Source organism: Mesitornis unicolor, unplaced genomic scaffold (genome assembly GCF_000695765.1).
Source record: "Mesitornis unicolor isolate BGI_N332 unplaced genomic scaffold, ASM69576v1 scaffold6594, whole genome shotgun sequence".
Classification (NCBI taxonomy): Eukaryota; Metazoa; Chordata; class Aves; order Mesitornithiformes; family Mesitornithidae; genus Mesitornis; species Mesitornis unicolor.
This window is the reverse complement of record NW_010180734.1, coordinates 8,447-29,436: the sequence shown is the minus strand read 5'-3', so window position 1 is coordinate 29,436 and position 20,990 is coordinate 8,447. Positions and strand designations below refer to the sequence as shown.

The window sequence follows — 20,990 nt, the reverse complement described above, 5'->3', positions numbered from 1 at the left end:
TGGAGTGTAAGAGGTGCTATTTGCTTGTCCTTCAGAAAATATTAGAGAAACTGAAGCCTCTATTTCTCCAACAGGAACAGTTGTCTTGGTTGTATTCCCTGCAGAGTAGGTTTGTAAGGCACCGATCTTTGGTGCAGTAGATTCAACAGGACAGCTACAGGTCTTGCAAATGTGGATAAAATGCTTGGAAAGACCTCTGACCTCTCAGAAAATACCTGCGGAGCTTCAGCCACCAGCCTGTCAATCTTATGGCTTCTCATTCAAAGCACAGAAGAGTCTCCAAGGAAAACTACTGGACTAGAAATAAGGGGAAATAATTGTATGACCCTTGGGATCTTGGCAGTGTGGAGACTGTCACAACGATGCTGAGAACAGCAAACCACTTCTGGTCTCTGTGGAAAGACTTAGAAGCCCGCGTACTTCACAGGGCTCAAACACATCACCTCCCTTTCCTTCCTCCCTCTGTCACTTCTCAACAGTTTCTCCTCGAGAGAAACAATGATGGCAAACACCTTCAGTTCACACCTCTAATTAAATTTCCGTCTTTGCTGCAAGGCATGTGGGAACAAAAGGCTAACATGGAGCTTTTTACTTAGGCAATAACCAAAGGAGAAAAGCTACCAAAAGCAATACTGATGATGCCTCCTACCTCCATCCATGAAGCAGGGCCTCATTGTGTCTCTTTGCTTGTGTTATTCCTATTGCTGGAACTAAAACTCACCTTTCCACCCAGTTCTTGTAGCTGGGGATGTCCTTGGCATAGAGGAGCTTGTTGGAGGGTGAGTCTTTGCCCAGGCGGTGCTCTGAGGTCGAACAGGAGTCCATGAAAGTCTGAGCCACGACAGAGAGGCAGGCATCTGTGATGCTGTTCTTGTGGATGTCGAAGACGAACTGGGGGTTCTTGATCATGTTAACCCAGAACCGTAATGGCAAGCTGCAGGAGCAGTGAAAGAAGGGAGTCAGTCAGAGCACAGCTCACAGGCTTTGTTGTGTGAGGTTACAGTGGTTAAATGTTGGATGGCAATCAAAGATCATGGTGGGGAGATAAGGATTCTGGGATAAGATTTGATGAACAATAAATTCCTCCCCATAGGACTCTAGGGATGGCAGTGGAGTCACCTCAGGAGTGGCTTTTTTCTTTGTTATCCTTACATGCCAAATTTTGTCAGTCTCAAAGTCAATGCCAACTTACTGAAGTTACACATAAATAAATGGGAATATAATTGAGGTGATGAAAATGACTCCTTACTTCTCTACATTAGGTTGCAATGTAAAGATGTTGACTGCTTTATCCAACGAGGGCAACCACTGCAGCCACAAAACTTATTTGTCATTGAGGGACTTGGCTTTTCACCCTCATAGCAACCCCATGGGAAAAGAGGTAGGTAGAGCTCCCAGGTGTTGACTAGGGGTGTTAATGGCACGCACTGTGTGCTATGGTCACCGCATACTGCCACCCTCAAGTGACAAGCCTGTTCAAGACCAAGCCCCCATAAGATCCCAACACACTGGGCATGAAGCAGTCCTTATGTGACAGGGAAAACCCTGCTGCCGTAAGGAAAAAAGGGAACCGGGGATAAGTGTTGCAGCCTTTGAAATGAAAATTTATCTGCTGTAACCAAGGAAATGTTATTCCAAATGCAATCCAAAGCCCCCTTCCCCCTCCTTTTTTCTCAAAAGAGCAGTTCATTTGTATGAGATGCCCTGAGGTATCTACCTCCAGCCTTTGCCTCAAGCCTTTATGTCAGGGCAAACGCATTCATATGATCATGGCCTAGGAGCTGAGACATGTCACTGATCACAGAGCCAAACTCTTGTCTCTCTGTCAGGTAGACTGTTAAGTTACCTTCAGTGCCTGCACCTTCCCAAAAGGAGGTTATTCTTCAGCTTAACAAATTCACCCTATGTTCAGGCTAAACTCTCCAGTTCCTTCCATTGGCTCGTTATCCCTATGTGTTCACCATAAAATAATTAATCTCCAAGTCCAATACATTTCGGGCAGCAGCAGGCAGTTTAGCATGTCCTGACAGAGAGATGAAACCATCTCTTCCTAAACTGCTGCGTGTTCTCCTGAGCCAGCAAAAATCACAGCAAACGTAAGGAAAGCGCCACACAGAAGTGGTAGATGCTGGCAATGAGACCTGATGGAGTCGTGTAAGGGAAATATTTTAGGCTAAAGATGGAGGTTCACCTATTGGGGGACAAGGTGGATAAGTGAACCCTGCAGAAATCCTTCTGTGGGTATTTGGATGGTAAACACAACCGCAGTGAGGACATGTATGTGTGCCTGAGTGTGCATAGGGGTGAGAGGAGGGGCTGGGGGTCGATGTCCCTAGCTGGAAATAATGAAGCCTGTGATGTGACTTTGAGTTAATTTAATCTGATTGAACAGATTTCTTCATACTGCCCCTTTTCCCACATACACGGGCACTCTGCCTTCCCCCCTCCCCCCTTAAATAAACCTCCTGCTCATTTACTCTGAGTGGCTGCAATCAGCCTTAGATTAGTGCCGCAGATAATGTTAATAATATGCTAATGTTTCATTAGTTGAAAGCCTCTTTGGTGCATGGGGTTTCTTTTTTTATGTCACTGCGCTGTGACGATCTGCCATCAGCATGGCTGGTAAAAGGAAAAAATGCATGAACTGGGAGCCCCATGGCTCTCCTCTGCTGTTCCTTTCATATCCCTGTATTTGCACAGAGGAAGGGGAGGGAGCCATTCCCCAGGGAGCTCTTTCCAACAGGGAGACTTAGTGTAGAGGAGCGGCAGAGATCTTTTCTCTCCACAGATCCTGGCTTTTTCCCGCTGTCCCATTACATGTATGAAGAGGGCCTGCTGCCGGGCAGCGAGAGCAGGGGGCTGATGTCAGACTTTGTCACTCGCATTTGAGACTCACATTCTGTTCCATACACTTTAAGTGCTTTATACCATTTGAGATGCTCTCCTGGCCTCCAGCTGCCAGCCCAGGAGGGCACACGTCTCCTGTGAGTGCTGCACATCTGCTGTGGATGTCTGGGATACCTTAAAATATCCCAGATGGCACTGGTTGCTGATGTGTGGGTAAACAAATGGAGCTCTACTCCCTCTCTGACCATAATGAGAGCTTAAACACCCAGTCTAGATGAAGGTAGTGGTGCTGGATCTTCTCCCATGCCTCCTCAGGCATCCCTGTGGGGCTGTGCACTACAGCAATTAAATACTGCATAATTTTTCCTCCTGTAGCCTCATGAGGTCCCTCAGAAATACTGCCATCCCAATGTAACACGGGGCAAACTGACACCTGTTTAGCCAAAGCATTCCATCCTTGGGAGCATCCTTTAGATTCTGGGATCTTCTGATTTCCCTATCAGCTTGGGAAGACTGAGCCTGGTGCTTTGAACCCCATAGTGGGGTCCTCAGCTCCCCCATCAGCCAGATCCCAAACTATATGTCCCTCTACTGTCCTTCCAGTGCAGGACCTGGTGCTGGACTGTACCGGGGTGTCTCACTCACCAATTGCTTTTCCAGGTGTGCCGCACGTGGGGGTCATGGATGTTGTGCTTGTCAGCCTGCTCATCCAGGAAGTCGAACATGTATTTGATAGCCAGGGGAAGCGCACTGCCGCGGTGAGCAGTGCTGAAGATGGTCTCAAAGAGGTCGTCTACAAACTTCTGGAGGGTACCCTGTTGGGAGGAAGAAGAATGTGAGACACCAAGTGGGAAGATGTTGAATTTTGGTACCCCACTGAAAACAGGGTATGCCTATGAAGATGGCCCAGGAAGTGCCACTGAAAAACAGTAGCCATCTAACGTTTGTTAAATGCAGCATGAGTTGGAAATGTCAATACAGACATCTTTAAACAGCCACGGCATCTTCACAACATCCACTGCATCTCGTTAGCAGCCAGATGGGGTAGGTCAAGATGCTACCTGTCCTCTCTGCTACCAGCACTCCCTGCCAGGGAGGGTGGCTGAGCAGTGGTGGGATATCTTGCCTCATCTCAGGTACACGGTGATGGATAGGCCCTGATCTGTTCCCATCAGGATTCCTCTCCCCTGCATCCTATCCTCAATGCCTTTAGTGCACACATGGGACAAAAACTAGCCATTTTCTATGCTGGCTTTCATCCAGGGCCAATTCTTAAGCTAGAAATAGAAGTCAGATGACTGTAGAGCAGAGTAGGTGTCATTGAGACAAATGGGACAAGAGTACCTGGAGAGCGATGGCTGTTTTTTATGTACAAGTAGTATAATAAATAACACGAACTTCATCTTAATCTTCAAGAGGCATCCTCATTTTTTACTACCCATTGGCATGGGACCAAGGCAAACTGAAGCAATGCATAGATGTGCCAGGTACTGATCTGAAGACTTCAGTAATGTCCACAGTAGAGGCTGCAGAGGTCTCCTTATGCTCCTCTGGAGGAGAATCCCAGATCCTGTGCTTGGACAACCACCCTGGGCAAATCAGTGAGGACATTTGACCTTTAGCAAGAAGGTAAAGACCTGGAATATCAGAGGGTGACCAGGTCTGGAGCAGTGGGGAGTTGAGCTGTGACAACCAGAAGAGCTGCAGGATAGGTCTTGGGCATGCTTTTCCTGCTGGATAGGGAGCTCTATCCTACGTCTGAACCTTTGCTCTACCACCAGAGCTGCACAGGCATTTATATGTGAGCAAACCATACAGCTGCTAAAATAACCAAACTGCAATCAAATCTCCACCAAACACTTGCTGATATGCAAACTTTCCTCTTCTGAAAAGAAAACCCTCCCCTTTGTCTGCAGCCCCAGGAAAGAAATTCTCCTTACTAGAAACAAAGCACCAGGTTCCACCAGAGTGTCTCAAGTTCACATAGCCCTAACAAATACTTAATTAGAAAACTGGTGTCTCTTGCTGCTTCACCACTTGATTTATTCTTTGGGAAACAACCAGAGGTTCCTCTTGCTTGTGTGAACTCCTAAAGGGTGAATAGAGCCCTGCAGCACATGTCTGACTCAGAAAGGGCACCCCGAGGGGAAATCTTGTTGGTCTGACATGGAAGAGCTGCCCTCAGGTTCAGTTTCTGGAGGGAATTAGTTCTTTACATGCTCACCCACACAAACACAAAGAAATCCTCTGAGGCTCTTAGGCAAGGGACTCTAGGTCTCAGAGGTCAGGGATTTACCAGAATGGAAATCATTGTCAGTTTAACTAAGTATTCCCTGGGATTGTATTACCAGCAGTTGCTCTCTCTCCTCTTTCTCTCCCTCAGATGGTCACGATGAGAAAACTGCTCAGCCCAAGAGAGGAAACAATAAACTCCCGGCTTTTCTACTTTCCTTGTTGCTGTGTAACTTTTGCAGCTGCTTTCCTGCCATCTTCACAGAAAAACCAACCAAAGAAACCCAAGTGCTGAGTTTGTGATCCGGAAGAGAAAGCCAAAGCGATTCGGTGGTGGGGTAGGGGATGTATCCCCAGACAGCGTAAATCAGCACCGGTCCAATGCTTGCTGGTTTACACCAGCTGAGGCTTGAGCCCTGGGGAGCATCATTTTCTTTTTGCGTTGTGTGATCCGTAAAAGTGTCTTGATGCCAGGGAGTTGTGCATGTACCAGGGGCTAAAGACAAAGCCACTTTATCTCCAAATCCCACTGCAATGTAGACAGCTTGAGTGAGGCTGCAGGGAGAGTCAGACAGCAGAGGCAAAATATGCTAAGGAACAAATGTGCAGTTAAAACTGCATGGTAGGACTTAAGCACTTGATGGAGACCTGTCTGATGGGCTAACTCAGACAGCGTTTCCACAAACACATGAAATTAGGCTTGTGCCCATTAGCACCCTGACAAGAAATTATAATAGTCAAAATTTCAGAGAAGAGAGTAAGATTAGGCTGTTTGATTACTCAGAACAGGGTGAGACAACACTATGATCAGCCACTCCTGAGTCACAGCTACCATAAAACTTCCACTTCTGGGATGCATTGATGCAACTCTAATGCTAGAGAAATTCGGTCACAGAGATGGTCTGTGCTGCAAGTGGCTGGCAGAACCACAAAGGGAGCCTTTCTCTGACTATATTGCCTTTCTCTCTTCTTGGTCCCTGCTGGGGTGCACAAGATCATTGCAGCCTCTTCATGAATGCAGGCTTCTCCAAAGAGACCACCATCCACAGGGTGGAACAGCAAATAAATGCAATCTCAAACTGCTTTTGCCCATGCTCTCGTGGAGCCTTTATAAGTGAGTCAGGAGGAAGGAAGTCTCATCAGAGATGAAAGAAGGAGAAAGGTCTGAGAGCTTTCGTCAATCCCAGAGAGAGCTGCTGCAGCAAGAACCAGCTATGCCCTTTGTAGGGAAGGGACAGAGCAGTGGTGATTGACAGAGAGTCCTTTCTGTGCAGACAGCGGCAATTAAGCCAGTTTCTGTTGCTGTCATGAAGCCAAAGTCCACTGCAAGAAGTTTTAGACCTGTCAGCCTGAGTGATCTCCACTTGTGCAAGTGTCCTCCCCATGGTGTTGCATCCTGCTCCTCATAAGACCTGTGCTCTAAACCCTTCACCAGCTTCATTGTCCTTCTCAGGACATGCTTCAGCATCTCAATGTCCTTTTTGTTGTAGGATTTGGGTTTGCGCCATCCCTGGGAGCAAGTCTTCACTGCAGAGATCTGCCATGGGCCAATGCTGATGTGTGAGATGTGTCTGGAGATTCAGTTCAGGATGTCCCTGATCAGCCCTCACCCAACTTAATCTGTATTTTCTTTTTGGATATCCAGAGCTTCCCATGTCTCGGAGGGGATGGGCACCTAACTCTTCTTGATCTCCTTGAAAATCAGCCAAATCATAGTCAATCTAACCCCCTGTCATCTCATCAGCATGGGCCCAGGGGAAAGGTGGAAAAGAAGGACTTGTACCACAAAACTCAGGGTGTTGTGGCAGAGGAGCCCACTTCAGACTGTGAGGTGTGACACATCCTTGGAACCTGATCTGGATACATTTACTCTCTGCTGCTTTTTTTGCTCAATTTTGGGACAAGCTACAAGCCAGGATAATTGACCACCCCAACATGCACCTAACCCTGTGCTGACTTTCTCCGCCACTCTCACGGCCCTGGGTTCTTTATTCCTCATTACTTGCCAACACCCTTTTCTAACTCTGCTTTCTAAATTCAAGATCCTTTTCTCCATTATTGGAGCCCTCTTCTTGCTCTTCTCGCTTTATCACCCTTTGGCATCCTTTGAGCAGTCTCTCATTTCTCGTAGGAAAAAAGTTTCACTGCAGCCTTTAAAAACCCATTTCTCACCCTCTTGCCCACTCCCACCATGTACCTTGGTGGCAAGTAGCCTCGTCAGGTAGATCTCAGAAACCATCTTGCTGCCCCGGTCACCCTCTTTTTGGTCACCATGCTCATGGTTCTTCACCAAGTGCCACATCTTGACTCCGCTCTCAAGGTCAGGAGTGATCATGGGTGTGCGGGAGCGGAGGCTGTCTGGGCTGCCTGTGTATCGGATCATGTTTTCTGCAAAGAGAGATGCATAAGTCTGAGCGCTGGTAGCATTCATATTGTAATTAACAGGTTTTACCAAGGAAATATGCTAAGACATGCTAACAGAATTTCTAATTGGACAGGCAAGAAGACCTCTTCTGTCTGAGTACAGTGTACTTCTAACAGGTACGTCTCCTACTCAGTACATACATTGGGTGCTCGTACAGATTCTTGTGAGGCTGAGACAATTACAGTTGGAGGTGAATCCTCCCTGGCAAGATGCTAGTTTGGGTCTTCAAAGCAAGAAGGCTGTACCAGTAATGTGGTGTCCTTACTCTCACAAGTTTCGTGTAAAATAAATTTCCATCAATTAATTTATAACATTAGGTGATGCAGGTATATCTGCTGGTGGAATTACAATGTGAGACAGAGAAGCCCCCAAAGCAGCTGTATGGACCAGCCTGTAATATCAAAGCATTATTTTATGACTGAGTGATTTGCTCAGCAAAGACAAGGGAAGTCAGCCAAGCCAGACATGATGTCAATGTCTACACTATTAAATTAAATGAGGCTCAAACACTGGTGTTCAGTTGCCCATTCTCTTTACCTCTTACCAGACTCCCTGGCAAAGCTTTGGTCTGGAACAAGCTGTCAGACACTGGCCAGGAGTGGTTCAGGAGGTAGTACCAGCTACTTATGGTAACCAGTATGGACAAGTACAACTTCTTTTACCTCTACGATGTTAACCAAACCATGTCATGCTTCTTGGCGTTATGGCCAGAAAATAGGCCATGGCCTTTTTCCACAGTAATATTGATACATCTAACATGGCCTCGTGCCTAGTTCCAAATCCCCAGACAGAGAAGGGACTGTCTCTCCTCTCTGCTTTGGCATCAAAGCAATCCAATATCTCCTGCCCAACCATTCTCTTCACTACCTGCTTCAAAATTGTATTTTGACAGAAATTAAACTAAAACCCCAGGTGGGCCCACACAAATATCCTCTCCAAGAACACCTTTAGCCTCGAAATCCTACCTCCTTTTGCCTCTGAGTGATGGCATGAGGCATTCCCCTCTCCCTGACCTTCCAGCAATGCTGCAGATAGAGACTTTTCCAACCATAATTAACAGAAGAGTGTTGCACCTTTCTGTAGCAAGATCTGAATCAGCCTCATTAATGCATTACCAATATCTACATATTAATTATCAGATGGAATATCCTTTTTATCTCTGGATGCCGTTTTCTTAATTGCAATTAACCATCACTTCTGACCCACCACATCTTCTCCTCCCCTTGCATTCTTCCCCACACCCTCCTCCTGAAAAATCTAATGGAAAAAGAATTAAAGAAATCCAACAGAAATTAACCCTCTTCAAGTCTTCCTTTTCAAAGGTCACTGTGTCTTTCAGTAATTGCAACAACATGGCAAAGAGGATGAATATTAATAACGACTGGTGGATTGCTTATGTCCTTGGAGAAAGAGGAAGAGGGCTCCTCTGGACAGAGCAACTGTAATTTCTCTCAAGCTAAAGGGAGTAAGAAGGATGGGGGATGCTTTTAGAAAATAAAAAATAGTAATAAACTGATATGACAACTGCATGCAGACTGGAGGGTGGTTTTGCAACTCTGTGGTTGCACATTAGAGATGTTTTGCTTTGCCTTCCAGCATCACCATAGCGAGACATGTCCTGGACTGCAGCTCCAGTGCAGGGAGGAAAGGTGTGTGATGGTGTGAGACTCAGGAGGTCTCTGTTTGGCTCTGCAGAAGAATTTCCACCTGGTCTCTATTTCACAGCTGTCTCGTTCTTAGTAGTCTCATGGGTAAAGTGTGAACAACAATCCACTGCCTTGAGATATACTGATATAAGACCTCAGTAAGCCACTTTTATTATTATTCCAGGTGCAGATTCCCTTGGGATAATAAGATAGCTGTGCGGGACACATAACACCCACACTGAGATTTAACTGTAGGCAGGCTATACCCTACATGGAGTGTGGTTGCTTGCAGTCTCAGAGGCTTCTTATCTGGGCCACAGATTTGTCTTCACAAGAGTCCATGCTCCAAGGACTCTGCCCACCAGAACGACTGAGCTTGTTCCATGTGCAGTGCTTCTCCCTTGCCTCTCACTGTGCAAAGTTTTCACAAGTTTCAGTGATCTAAAATGTAGGCAGCTAAATTACATAAGGTCCTTCTTCTGTTAATGAGGGAGGGGAAGTCCTTTCCAAGGGCAATTCAACTACTTGAACCAGATGCCGAAGTTTTAAATGGCTGAAACCTCTCCTCCCACCATCCCTCAACAATCATATCAACCAGCCTTCTGCCTATCACTCTCTCTGCTGGTGTTCAGTGTCTTGTAACCACCATGACGTACGGTACCTCTCCTCCAGTGCTCTCCCAGTCCTTACCAGCTCACAGGTCCTTACCGTATTTGCTGGCTGAGGTCCGGGAGACCGTGGAGTTGTTGACTGCATTGTAGGCAGTGACTTGCTTGGAGACTAAGGCAACCACAGACCCATCTGGCACCTGTACAGAAAAAGGGACTATGTCAATAATTATCTGAGAACTGGCTTAGGAGCGTGCCAAGGACAACAGAAATTCAAGCAGCAGAAACTGAGCTGTAAACCAGAGTCACTGTAGGCAGGAGACCTCATCACCACCTACAACTACCTCAAGGGAGGTTGTAGAGTGGTGGGTGCTGGTCTCTTCTCCCAGGTGATGGGGGATAGAACAAGGGGAAACGGCACCAAGCTGTGCCAAGGGAGGTTCAGGTTAGAGATAAGGAGGAAGTTCTTTCCTGAGAGGGTCGTCAGAAGCTGGCACAGGCTGCCCAGGGAGGTGGTGGAGTCACCATCCCTGGATGTGTTTAAAGAGCGGGTAGATGAGGTACTTAAGGATATGGTTTAGTGGGTAGACAGGAACGGTTGGACATGATGACCTATGAGGTCTTTTCCAACCGAGCAATTCTGTGATTCTGTGATTCTGTGACAGTAGTTTTGGCCTGAAGCTTCAAAGGCTTTCTTCAGTGGGACTATCAACAAAAAAGGGACAAAAATGTCTGTTACACCACTAGAAGACTGAACATGGGCAATAGGACAACTGATGATAAAGCAGACCCTGCTTCATTCAAGTCCTGATTCAAAGCCCAGTGATGACAGTGTGAGTCTCTGCATTAACCTCAGTAAAGCTGGTAGTAGGTTCTTCACAAGGAAGCTCTTACACGAGGCAGAACCATGAGAAGAATAAAATCATCATCTGAGCTATTTCAAACATCAAGAATGGGATTTCCCATAAGGGTGATAAAACTGATGTGAATTTTTCTATTGCTTCCACCTCAACTGTAGGTGATATCTAGGTACCTAGCTCAGAAATGGATATCTACATTTTCCACTTTGATCCTCTCAACTTCTCCATGCAGAGTCCCCTCCTTCCACGTGACAAACGCACTGATGGACTGAAGTGACTCTCACAACTGCTTTCTCTGTGCTGTGTCACAGGGTCTCAGATAGGGGAAAGCAGCAGGTTTGGAGCGGCTGTGCTCCAAGATGTCATGGGATGGTGTTTCCACAGACAGCAGAGCTTTCTGAAATGAGCCAGACTTCCCATTTCTACAGCTTGGCGATTCATATGGGTGGAGTATCAGAAATGCTAACAAGCCAGTGGCTCAGAGGAGCCATATCAGGAATATCTGTGATAAATAAGACATCATAAAAAGGAGACAGATGAAAAAAAACCCCTGCTAACATTGTCTAACTCTTGTCTGTGCAATAATAATAATTAGCACTTGCAAAGAGTTTTTAATCTTTAAAGCACTGCAGAGGCTAATTAAATAGCCCCTCAGCAATCACAGAAGGCAAATACTGGCTGTCTGTAGTTCTAGCCCCGCACTACACATGGGGAAACTGAGGCAGCTGGAATATCAGTGTCTGTCCCAGCATGCTCCGTGTCTGCCCTGAGGACCTGTTCTGCCCCAGCTCATTCATGTACCTGAGAGCTCACTGCCCGAAGCAAGCAACTGGAAAAAGTACAGAAGGGAAAGAAAATTATGCCTGGTTTGTTGGTGAAATAAAATAGAAGACATCCCCTCTCAGAATCAGAGAATATCTCGCCCTGAAGAAGGTGTTCTGGAGCCAGCCAGCAATGCTTCAATCAATCTGAAGTTAAAAGTTTTGTTTCCTTTTCAAATTATTGCTTGCTGCCTCCTCAGGTCAGCTCTTCAATGAGAAAAAAAGAATCTTGTTATGAAACATAGATTGCTGAGGTGTGATTGAGGAAATGACAAAATTGTCAGCATTGGACTAAACTTAATGAAACCCTTTCTTTTTCTTTGGCAAGGAGGGGAAGAAGTGGGGGGAGCTTTTGACCAAACCTAAATTTTTAATTAAATCTGTCACTTGTGTAAGATATTTTTTGACATCATTAGCCCTCTCTTATGCATCTCAAGGTCATGCAGAGATGAAGGGAAGCCTTTCACTCCCTGAGGCAGGTCACACACACCAAGACAGGGATTAAAAACAAGGGTTCCGAGGTCAATGCCACCTCCACTGCACCAGTCTCCAGTCATGCTGCTTTCCTCCTCCTTCTTCCAGACATTTGCCCTCCTTCTCTTCTATTTTTCACTGTTCCATCCCTCTGAACTCTGCCAGCATTACAAAGCCTCCAAAGCATTGGAAAATGAGGGGTGGAAAGGCTTGGTTTCTGTTTGCCTACACGAGAAATGCTAACTTGTGCTGTCCTCATGACTGCATCCCCTCTTCACATCCTTCATTCACCAGGGCTACCCCTCCTTTGGAAAAGACAAGATTTTTTTATTCCCTTGGCTTCATTGCTAATGATGAGCAGGGTAATGACTACAAGGAGAGTGGAACAGGATGAGGAGACTCAGTGCAAGGTCTCTGCCCAGTTACTGCCCACTCAACCATTGCATCTTAAAGAATAGCACTTTGCCCTTCTCCTTTCCACTTTCTTAGCTGATCTATCTCCCAGCCATCCTCTCACTTAGATACCTGATAGTGTGCCAGCGTGTTGAGTCTCTTCCAGTCATTCTCTATCTTGGTTGTGATGTCTTCATCCTGAAGGATCATCCTTGCCCCGCTTGCTTGCCGCCACTCTGCAAGGAGAAGAGGAACATTGAATTCTGCTGTGAAAAGACTCTGAGATAAGGGGACAGAGCCCCAGTAATCTCTGTGCCCATACCCATGTGGTCACACATGTGCAAGGTGCACCCGTGTAGGAGCTTGTCAGTCATTACCTTTACATTGTATCAGAGGCCTCCAACCATGTACAACGCACAAAAGCCCAGAGCCCTCTTCTCAGAGGGAAGGAGAATACAGGTGAACCAATAAATGTTCAAGCAGGTGGTTCATAGAGTCACAGAATGGTTTGATTTGGAAAAGGCCTTAAAGCCCCCTCAGTCCAACCCCCCATGGGCAGGGACACCTCCACCAGCCCAGGCTGCTCCAAGCCCCGTCCAACCTGGCCTTGGGCACTGCCAGGGAGGGGGCGCCCACAGCTTCTCTGGGCAACCTGGGTCAGGGCCTCACAGTCAAGAATTTCTTCCTAATACCTAGTCTAAATCTACCCTGTTCCAGTTAAAAGTCATTACATTACCACTCATCCTATTGCTACCTGTCCTTGTAAAAAGTCCCTCCACAGCTTTCCTGTATGCCTCCTTCAGGAACTTACTTCAGGAAAGTATGCAAAAATCATAGCCATATGGCAAAGTTCAGAGTCAAGTCCTAGGTTGTCCAGACTGCTTTCTTTACCTTGATAAAATCATATTGCAATCACAAAATAACTTTTTCATAGGGAACACGCACTCCTTTAAAAAGTGAAACCATACAGAGATTATAACATAGAGCAGTTGCCTATGGAGATGAGAGGTCCAGGGCACAGCAGCACACAGTGGTGATCTCTGTACAGATCAACAAACAATGACCAGAAAGATGTTGATCCATTGGCAGAGCTGAACATACCAAGGCCTGATGCTTTAGCACCCTGATTATTCACAATGCTTAACACTTAGCTTATGCCCTGGCTCTGTTCTTGCTTCACTGTGGCTGTTTCCAAGAACAACTTGTCCTTGCATATGTTAGCCATCACCATGGGACAGGAGTAAATGAATGTCACTTGCATCAGGGACATAAATCTCTACCAGCCTTCAGCAGTGTGCTCATGTGCAGAAGGGCTCCAGTTTCTGACCACATCCAGTTCTGCAGCCTCCACCCCAAAATGCTCAACGCTTTTCTCCTTCTGCAGGACTGGAACACCACATCACTTCTCCAATCTTGATGGATGCTCCATGGGAAGAGTTGTCACAGCTTTCCCCACAGAGGATTCATAGACTTGCCCATAGTCAAGGAACACATAAACATGACTAAAAGGAGAGAAAGGTATAACCTGGTGACACCAGGGAAAGCTGTGACTTAACCACAGACAACCTGGACCATTCAAAGCTTCCTTTTTGGTTGTCATGTCTCAATCACATACAGGTTAGCCAGAGGCACAGCAGAAAGTCTGTTCATTTGAGGGAGTTAATTAAAGTCAACTCTTGGATATGGGAACATCACCTGCCACCCTTGCTTATTTCTCCTAATATAAAAATGCAAGGACCGTTGCAAATTTCTTTTGGTTTCAGCAGTTTTCTTATCACATAATTAAAATGTATTGGGAAAGCTGCCCTTGCCTTTATTAGTCATTTAAATTAGCAGGAAGAGGTCAACTGCTGTGTTCATTGCTGGGTGTTACTTTGGCTGGAGACACTCAGAGAGTAAGCAGAGTTGTTGGCTAAGCACTGATCCCAAACCGCCCTTCATTTACTCCAGCTCCTTTGATCCTCACCTACATTATCTTGTGATGTCCAGGGGTGATGCTCTCTGATCATTCCCAACTGGTCCAGATTCCTGGAAGCTAACAGATCCCAGAAATTGTTTGGAAGAGCACAGAATGCTGAAGATTGGGCTGGGCAACAGTGGTCTTACAAAGTGTCTCACAATGCCAAAGCCACTTCTACTGTCACAGAGTGTGTCTCTTATGTGCCTTCCTCATGGGCTCTTTGGGACAGCATCTCTTTGACCTCTTTCATTCATGACTCTGCATGTTCCTATGGTCTTCCTCTCTCCTGACTCATCTTTGGGGATGTACACACACTCTTGTAGCATTTCCAGAGGGATGCGCAGGTTCTCAGTGTTGCATTTGGCTGTGATATGCAGGACAGGCACAGCTTTCCTCATTCTGTGTTTTATTTGTATTCAAGGGCTGGACAGCATCCTCAGAGCAGCAGAAGTTTCCCTCTGCTCCAGGGGAGCTGGAGACATCATGGGATGTCAAGCCCTTTCTGCTTCTACCCAGACACAGGAGATTACAAAGTCCTTCTGCTTGGTCTTCCTGCAGAAAGGGGCCATGTGAGGAAGAGGAAGAGGAAGAGGAAGAGGAAGAGGAAGAGGAAGAGGAAGAGGAAGAGGAAGGACCAGTCTGACTGGGCACAAGACCCACTCCTGAACCAGACCAGGGGGGAAACATCCTGCAGGCCAGGTTCAGAGCATCTGGCTTCAGCTTTGCAGCCTGTTTGCCCTGTCCAAATACAAATCACTTCATCATGCAATGATAGGGAAAGGACCCCCAGTTGTGGTCTCCCCAACTCTGCCTTAGTCTCACAGGAGCACTGCACGCTCCCCTTCTCTGCAAGTGCCAGCTGAGGGGGTCACACACAGATCTGCAAGGAAATTCAATGGCTGGGAGCAAGGGAATGGGAAGGGAGGGTGCAGGGGAGTAAAAGGTGACCCTGTCATCCGTATTCAGAGCACTAAGTGAAAACTGTTAGCTTTGTCCTCCTTGGCAGCACCCCGTCCCCTCTCTCATCAGATCCTCTGCAAGCTGGCACAAAGGAGAGACGTACTCCAATCCAATTTGTTACACTTCCACCTTCCGTGGAGAGGGAGGGAGAGGAGGAGGGAGGTAAAAAAAATCCCATTATCTTTATCAAGCCTTCCAATCAGGAGCAGCGGTAAATGCAAACTCAGGAGACAGCTGCTGTGAAGCCTTTATATTTCATTCAGCAGATAGTGTATCTTTTTATTGCACGCAGGAATTACTTCTTTTTTTTCTTTTTTTCTTTTTTTGTTTAAGAAACAACCTTTCTGTTCAACTTGTCTAGGAAAAAGGAAATTCCAGGGGCCTCTGACAAAGAGGTGCTTCTTCGAGCTGCAGCAATGTCTGGCTAGGGAAACGACTCTATGGGGACATGGGAGATGGGGAGATGCCTTCCTGCACCTCAAATCCCATAGAAAACATTACTCTTTCCTTGTGCCTTATCTCTGATCCAGGTCACCCTGAAGATGTCTGTTGAACAATGGAGAAAAGCACAGCAGAGAGAACATTTTTCAGGGGCAATTGAAATGTCCAGGTGGAAGGACCTGCCAGCTCACTCCAAGTGCCTTCATTTGGGCTGGTCATCACCAGTTGTGCCATCCTTTACAGGCATTTCTAGGTCACCATGCACTCCATCCATTTCAGTCAACTGCTCATGCCATACACTGCGCTTCCCACCCTTTGCCTAAAGACCCCAGGTCTCCCAGGAAGGGCTGTGTAAGGGTTTGTGACCGGCTGTGCACAGCAATGGCATGGGGAACAAATGCCTGTGGCTTATCCAGACTCGATGCCTATTTCATGATCGTTTGTGCTCATGAAAGATTAGCCTGAAGAGCTGGGGTGCTGCTTTTAATCCTCTATTTTTTTCACTTCCCAATAATTTCCACGTGAGAGACAGATTGGCATAGTAAACAGGAGAATAAACCCTTTGCTGCAGGCACCAGTACAACCAGGCAGATAGGAAACAAAAATGGGTAAATGTCTAGTATGTGATGACCTCTAGAAAGAGAAGAGAAACTCAGTTCTGCTTCTGGGGTGGAGAAAGAAACACCACAGTTGTGAAAAAAACCCTCTAGTGTCAGAATGTATAGATGGAAGACACCTGTGAAATATTTCATCCTGTAAATGCAAATTGTCTGCCTTATTGTACATATATCATATATTAGCCTCAGCTTAAATGGTTCCTAATGGTTGCATCCCTCATCCCAGTACTGTACTGTTGATGGGGCAGTGCAAGCCTGACATGGTCCTCAGTGAGCCTGAGACAGCATCCCTGAGTGCAAGACAGTCAATACAGCAGCTCCCATCACCTCAACAGCACCTTTCAAAAAGCAAATGAAACACAGGGAAGAGTGAATGCCTCAGCAGGGAGCCAGATTCCTGTTTTGTGATACTCATACCCTAATGCTTTCCCAAAGATGGGGTATTTTTATTTAGGGCGAGGGCTTTAAAAACTAATAATAACAAAAATAGCCACTGCGGAAAGAAGCCTTTACTCAAAGGATCGCAATTTGGGTTTTGGACTAAAATGTAACCTCAGGGTGTCCAAAATAAGTGCTTTCAGCTGACAACCCCCTCCATGAGTTGTCTGGGTAACTGCAAAACATTATGACATTTGCGACACATACAAGTCACTCTGCCTGCAGCTACCCTGCATTTAACAACTCAGAATAACTCATTAGCTTGTTTGCTTTCTTCCATGTGAGCAATCTGGCCTTAGTACGGACAGAAAGCCCAGAAAATTGTAATGGTAATAGAAAACGGTGTTGCTGTTTAGAAAACCATTGATTTCAAGGCCAGATTACAGTCATCTACTCTGACCTAGTGTTTAGCATGGGCTGGCTGGGCTGATCCAGCTGCCTTTGCAGTTCTGAGCATACAGCCTGGGGCGGGCTGATCCCTGTGCTGCCTTCTCAATGCTTTCTGCTCTCTCTTTGCTGCCTCCACTTTCGCCAAAAGATGCCACATGCCAACAAACATCTTTTCCTGCAAAGAGGCTGAGATGGACCTGCGTATCTCTTGTTCCTGCTTCACCCATGCCAGCCCTGTTACTCCCACCGTGTTAGCTGCTGTGCTAAAGGAGCTTGCAACTGTATTGCTGTTGGCAAGACTCTTCTACTAGATGAGAGCGGGTTTTTTGTGTTTGGTTCGATTTCTTTTCCCCCCAGCTGCATCACCAACACTATTGGCCAAACAGCTGCTCATTAAAGCAGGCTCCCATCAGGATGGACAAGTCTGTCATCGGAGGGGTGCAGATGCTTATAAGTACTTTTTGGGTCTTGCTGGTTCTCAGCACTGCTCAGCAGGTCAATATTTCTTAAAGCAGCAGCAATCCTGGGTGTAGAATTGCCAGGTTCCATCTGGGACTCCTCATAGACACATTTCAGTACCTGTCAGTTGTCAAAGCTACAATAAAATCTGTGGGCTCCAATTTATCCCTTGTATTTACAACACACAGGTAAGATTCCTGCCTTCCAGGATGTAGGCATCGTTCACCCCCACAAACTTCTTTCCACTCACACCCACTCTGAGATCTGAATGTAATGGGCTCTGTGGCCACCATCCAGCCCCAGACAGGATGATAGATTCGGCTGTAAACCCCACTTCTCCGCTCTACCATGCCCTGGCACCCTGCCCTGCCTGCCCTCATGCTCACCACAGCAGCTCCAAAATCATCTTGGGTCCTCTCTTGATGACATATATGATCTGTTCTTTACCGCTGCTGGTTTTGGCAGCTTGTTTCGTTATTCTAACAGCCTTTCATGAGCAGGAATCTCACTGCAATTTCTGACAGGAATCCCCTCCTCCCCTACAGATACGCGCACACATGCAGACACTTGACTTTAATCCCTGACCTCTCGTTCCTGCCTCCATTATTGCTGTGAATTTTTTTTCTTGGCATCAGTCCATTCCTTCTCCTTCTGGTTCCTCTTCGACTTTGCTAGGTTTTATGGACCCCATCATTTTCCACTCAAGTCTCTTTCACTGAAGGTCACTGAGGGCAAATTCTGGCAGATACAGCCACAATACAGTCCCTGGCTCCCTACCAGACACCTCAGCTATGCCCTGAGCAGATTTTTCTATATCCTTTCATAGTAGCCCCAGGTGTAGTATCACATCTGCCTCTGGACCCCATCTTCACACATCTAACTCCTCCCAGCTCTGGGTTTAGGGCATAAATAGATTTTGGCCTCAGAGGCACCCCTATGCTGGGCTGTACAGCTCCCTGTGTGCCCCGTAGATCAAAAGCACAACTGCCTAGAAATGCAAGTGGGGCTGGGGCAGTTCTTTCTGCTCCCCAAGCAGAGCAATGCACCAAGGGGCAAACCACCGAGAAAAAGAAAAACAAATGCATTAATTCATAGACAGAAGGACTAATGGACTAATCTTTCCTTAAGACCCCCAAGTCCTCTGCAGAAAGATAACCTCAGAGCAGCAGCTCTCAGTCCTGCTGTTGGTGGTGGGGTGGTGGCAGGAGAGGTAAGTGGTCAGGGGTGCGATGGATGCATCCCACTGAGTGGAGGATGCTTCATCCCCTTCCCTGTGCCCGCATTAATACCACTTGGGCTGTGACTATCTCAGCAAAAAGATACATACAATCCAAACCCTCACCATTCAGAGAAGAGCCAGGAATAAAGCTCTGCAGCTTGAACACTGCTGACAACACCCCCCTGGGAATTCGGTGCCTTTTTTCCAGGAGTTTTGGGCAGGACAACAAGGATAGCCCCAGTCATGCCTTTTCCATACCCTTCTCCAAGCTGAGTTCTTTGGACAGAAAAGCAGGATGGCTACTTGTATTATTAAGTCCTCCAGGCCAAAGATTTCATAAGCCAGGAGCAAATGCATCAGTTTAATCACTTTCTTCTGCCCTCTCATCGTTGCTGCTGCTTTGCCTTGCACAAGCACCATGGGTACACCCAATATGGAAATGTGGCACTTGCCCCAACAAACGATGCCGAGATTGTGTTTGACTGCCTCCCATCTCCCCTTTCCTCAGCCTGAAGGCAGTCAGGGCCCGTCGTACACTCACATACCCAAGTCCATGTCAGCAGCTTTGGGCCGGTGGGAGCAAGGCACGTTCTTGAAGATGGCATCGAGGATTTTCTCCTTGACCTGCGTGATGGTGTCGCAATTCAGGATCTTCACCGGGATCTCGGGGCTGTTCACGTTGTCGGGGTTCACGCAGCTGAGGACCTGAGAGAGAAGCAGTGAGACCCACCACACATTACACAGCACCATGGGTACCCTGTGGACACCCCTCTGCAGCCACCTTCTTGCAGGTCCCTGCTTCCTACAAGCCAGAGGCATCTAGGGTGTAATAAAGGGGAAAATGGGTACCAAGAGTATTCCCTCCTTTGAGAGGGCACGGAGATTTGGTTTCACAAAGCGGATTGCATGTGTCCATGCCTGTACTGCTCTCAACACCTTACCAGTGCCCAGTGAATTAAAGGTAATCTGGGATTTGTCTCTCAGCTAAGTGCTGTGGGCTTCCAGATGGTGCGGACAGTGACTTGAGGCAGATGTGAAGGTTTTTCTTCACTTGTGTCTCATGCCACTTGTTTGTGAGGTGAAACTACCATACCTGTGGGAACAGACCCTTAGGTTTGGGCCTCAACTCCTTGGCATTTTCACTATATTTAATAGCAGAAGGCCCATGACTGCCAGCTCAGGTTCTGGTGCTTTCAGTAAAAATGGCATTCACCCAAACAGTATCAGACAATGGTCATTGACACACACTTTTCAAAGAAATTATTAAAAATGCAACCAGGCCTGACCCTGCTTGGAGCTGAACTGACATCCAAAGGGATCTCCAGAGCTTTCCTTGGCCCCTGAACCAGTCCATGCTCCCTAGAGAGCTGGCAAGGTGAGATAATTCAGTATCACAGAATCACAGAATATTAGGAGTTGGAAGGGACCTGGAAAGCTCATCCAGTCCAACCCCTGCCAGAGCAGGATCACCAGACCAGGTCACACAGGAACACGGCCAGGCGGGTTTTGAATGTCTGCAGAGAAGGAGACTCCACAACCTCTCTGGGCAGCCTGGGCCATGCTCTGGCACCCTCACAGTAAAGAAGTTTTTCCTCATGTTCAGGTTGAAGCTCCTATGCTCCAGCTTGCTCCCATTGCCCCTTGTCCTGTCATTGGACATCAGAGAGAAGAGCCTGGCTCCCTCCTCCTGACACTCGCCCTTTACAAACTTATAAACTTATAAATGTTTAGGCCCAGTAGTGGTCTACTTGCATTGCCACCTGACTTTGACAATTCAGGTAAAAGTGCTCTTCAATCTCTCAGCCTTAAGTGTGTCCATCTTCTGCACAGGCACAGGACAGACCAAGACCCTCTTCAGAAAAAGGATATTAATTTGAAATGCAGGCCTTCTCAAAAAAAGAAAAGAAACACAAAATAACAACAACAAAAACTTTTGCTTTCACATCTAGAACAAGAAAATTGACCCAACTCGAGAGGCACTTAATTTCTCAGAAGGAAAATATAATTTTCTCCAAAGAGTCTGTCCAAGAGTAAATGTAAAGCATATGGGGTGGTGAGGAAGGGAGGGATGCCTTGAACACATACACACAGTATTTCACAGCAATCTGCCTGCTAACTCCTGGCCATGTCTGTGTTTAGCGTTCTGCTCTCTTCTGGTTACCAGAGTGTGAAGTCTATAAACTTTTATATACTTAGCACA

The 20,990-nt window shown here is 46.7% G+C and overlaps 1 protein-coding gene across 1 annotated transcript in view; it reads right to left on the bottom strand.

Moving 5' to 3' along the window:
- Positions 1 to 709: 709 nt before the first annotated feature.
- The window catches only part of LOC104539599 (plexin-A4-like), a gene marked incomplete at its 5' end in the record, with an annotated part of 26,773 nt that continues 6,492 nt past the window's right edge, over positions 710 to 20,990 (bottom strand). Inside the window, 6 exons of the mRNA XM_010183174.1 lie at positions 710 to 934; positions 3,493 to 3,662; positions 7,277 to 7,467; positions 9,859 to 9,958; positions 12,439 to 12,542; positions 19,336 to 19,495. Of these exons, the coding sequence (XP_010181476.1) occupies positions 718 to 934; positions 3,493 to 3,662; positions 7,277 to 7,467; positions 9,859 to 9,958; positions 12,439 to 12,542; positions 19,336 to 19,495 (942 nt within the window). The remainder of the gene's footprint in view (positions 935 to 3,492; positions 3,663 to 7,276; positions 7,468 to 9,858; positions 9,959 to 12,438; positions 12,543 to 19,335; positions 19,496 to 20,990) is intronic.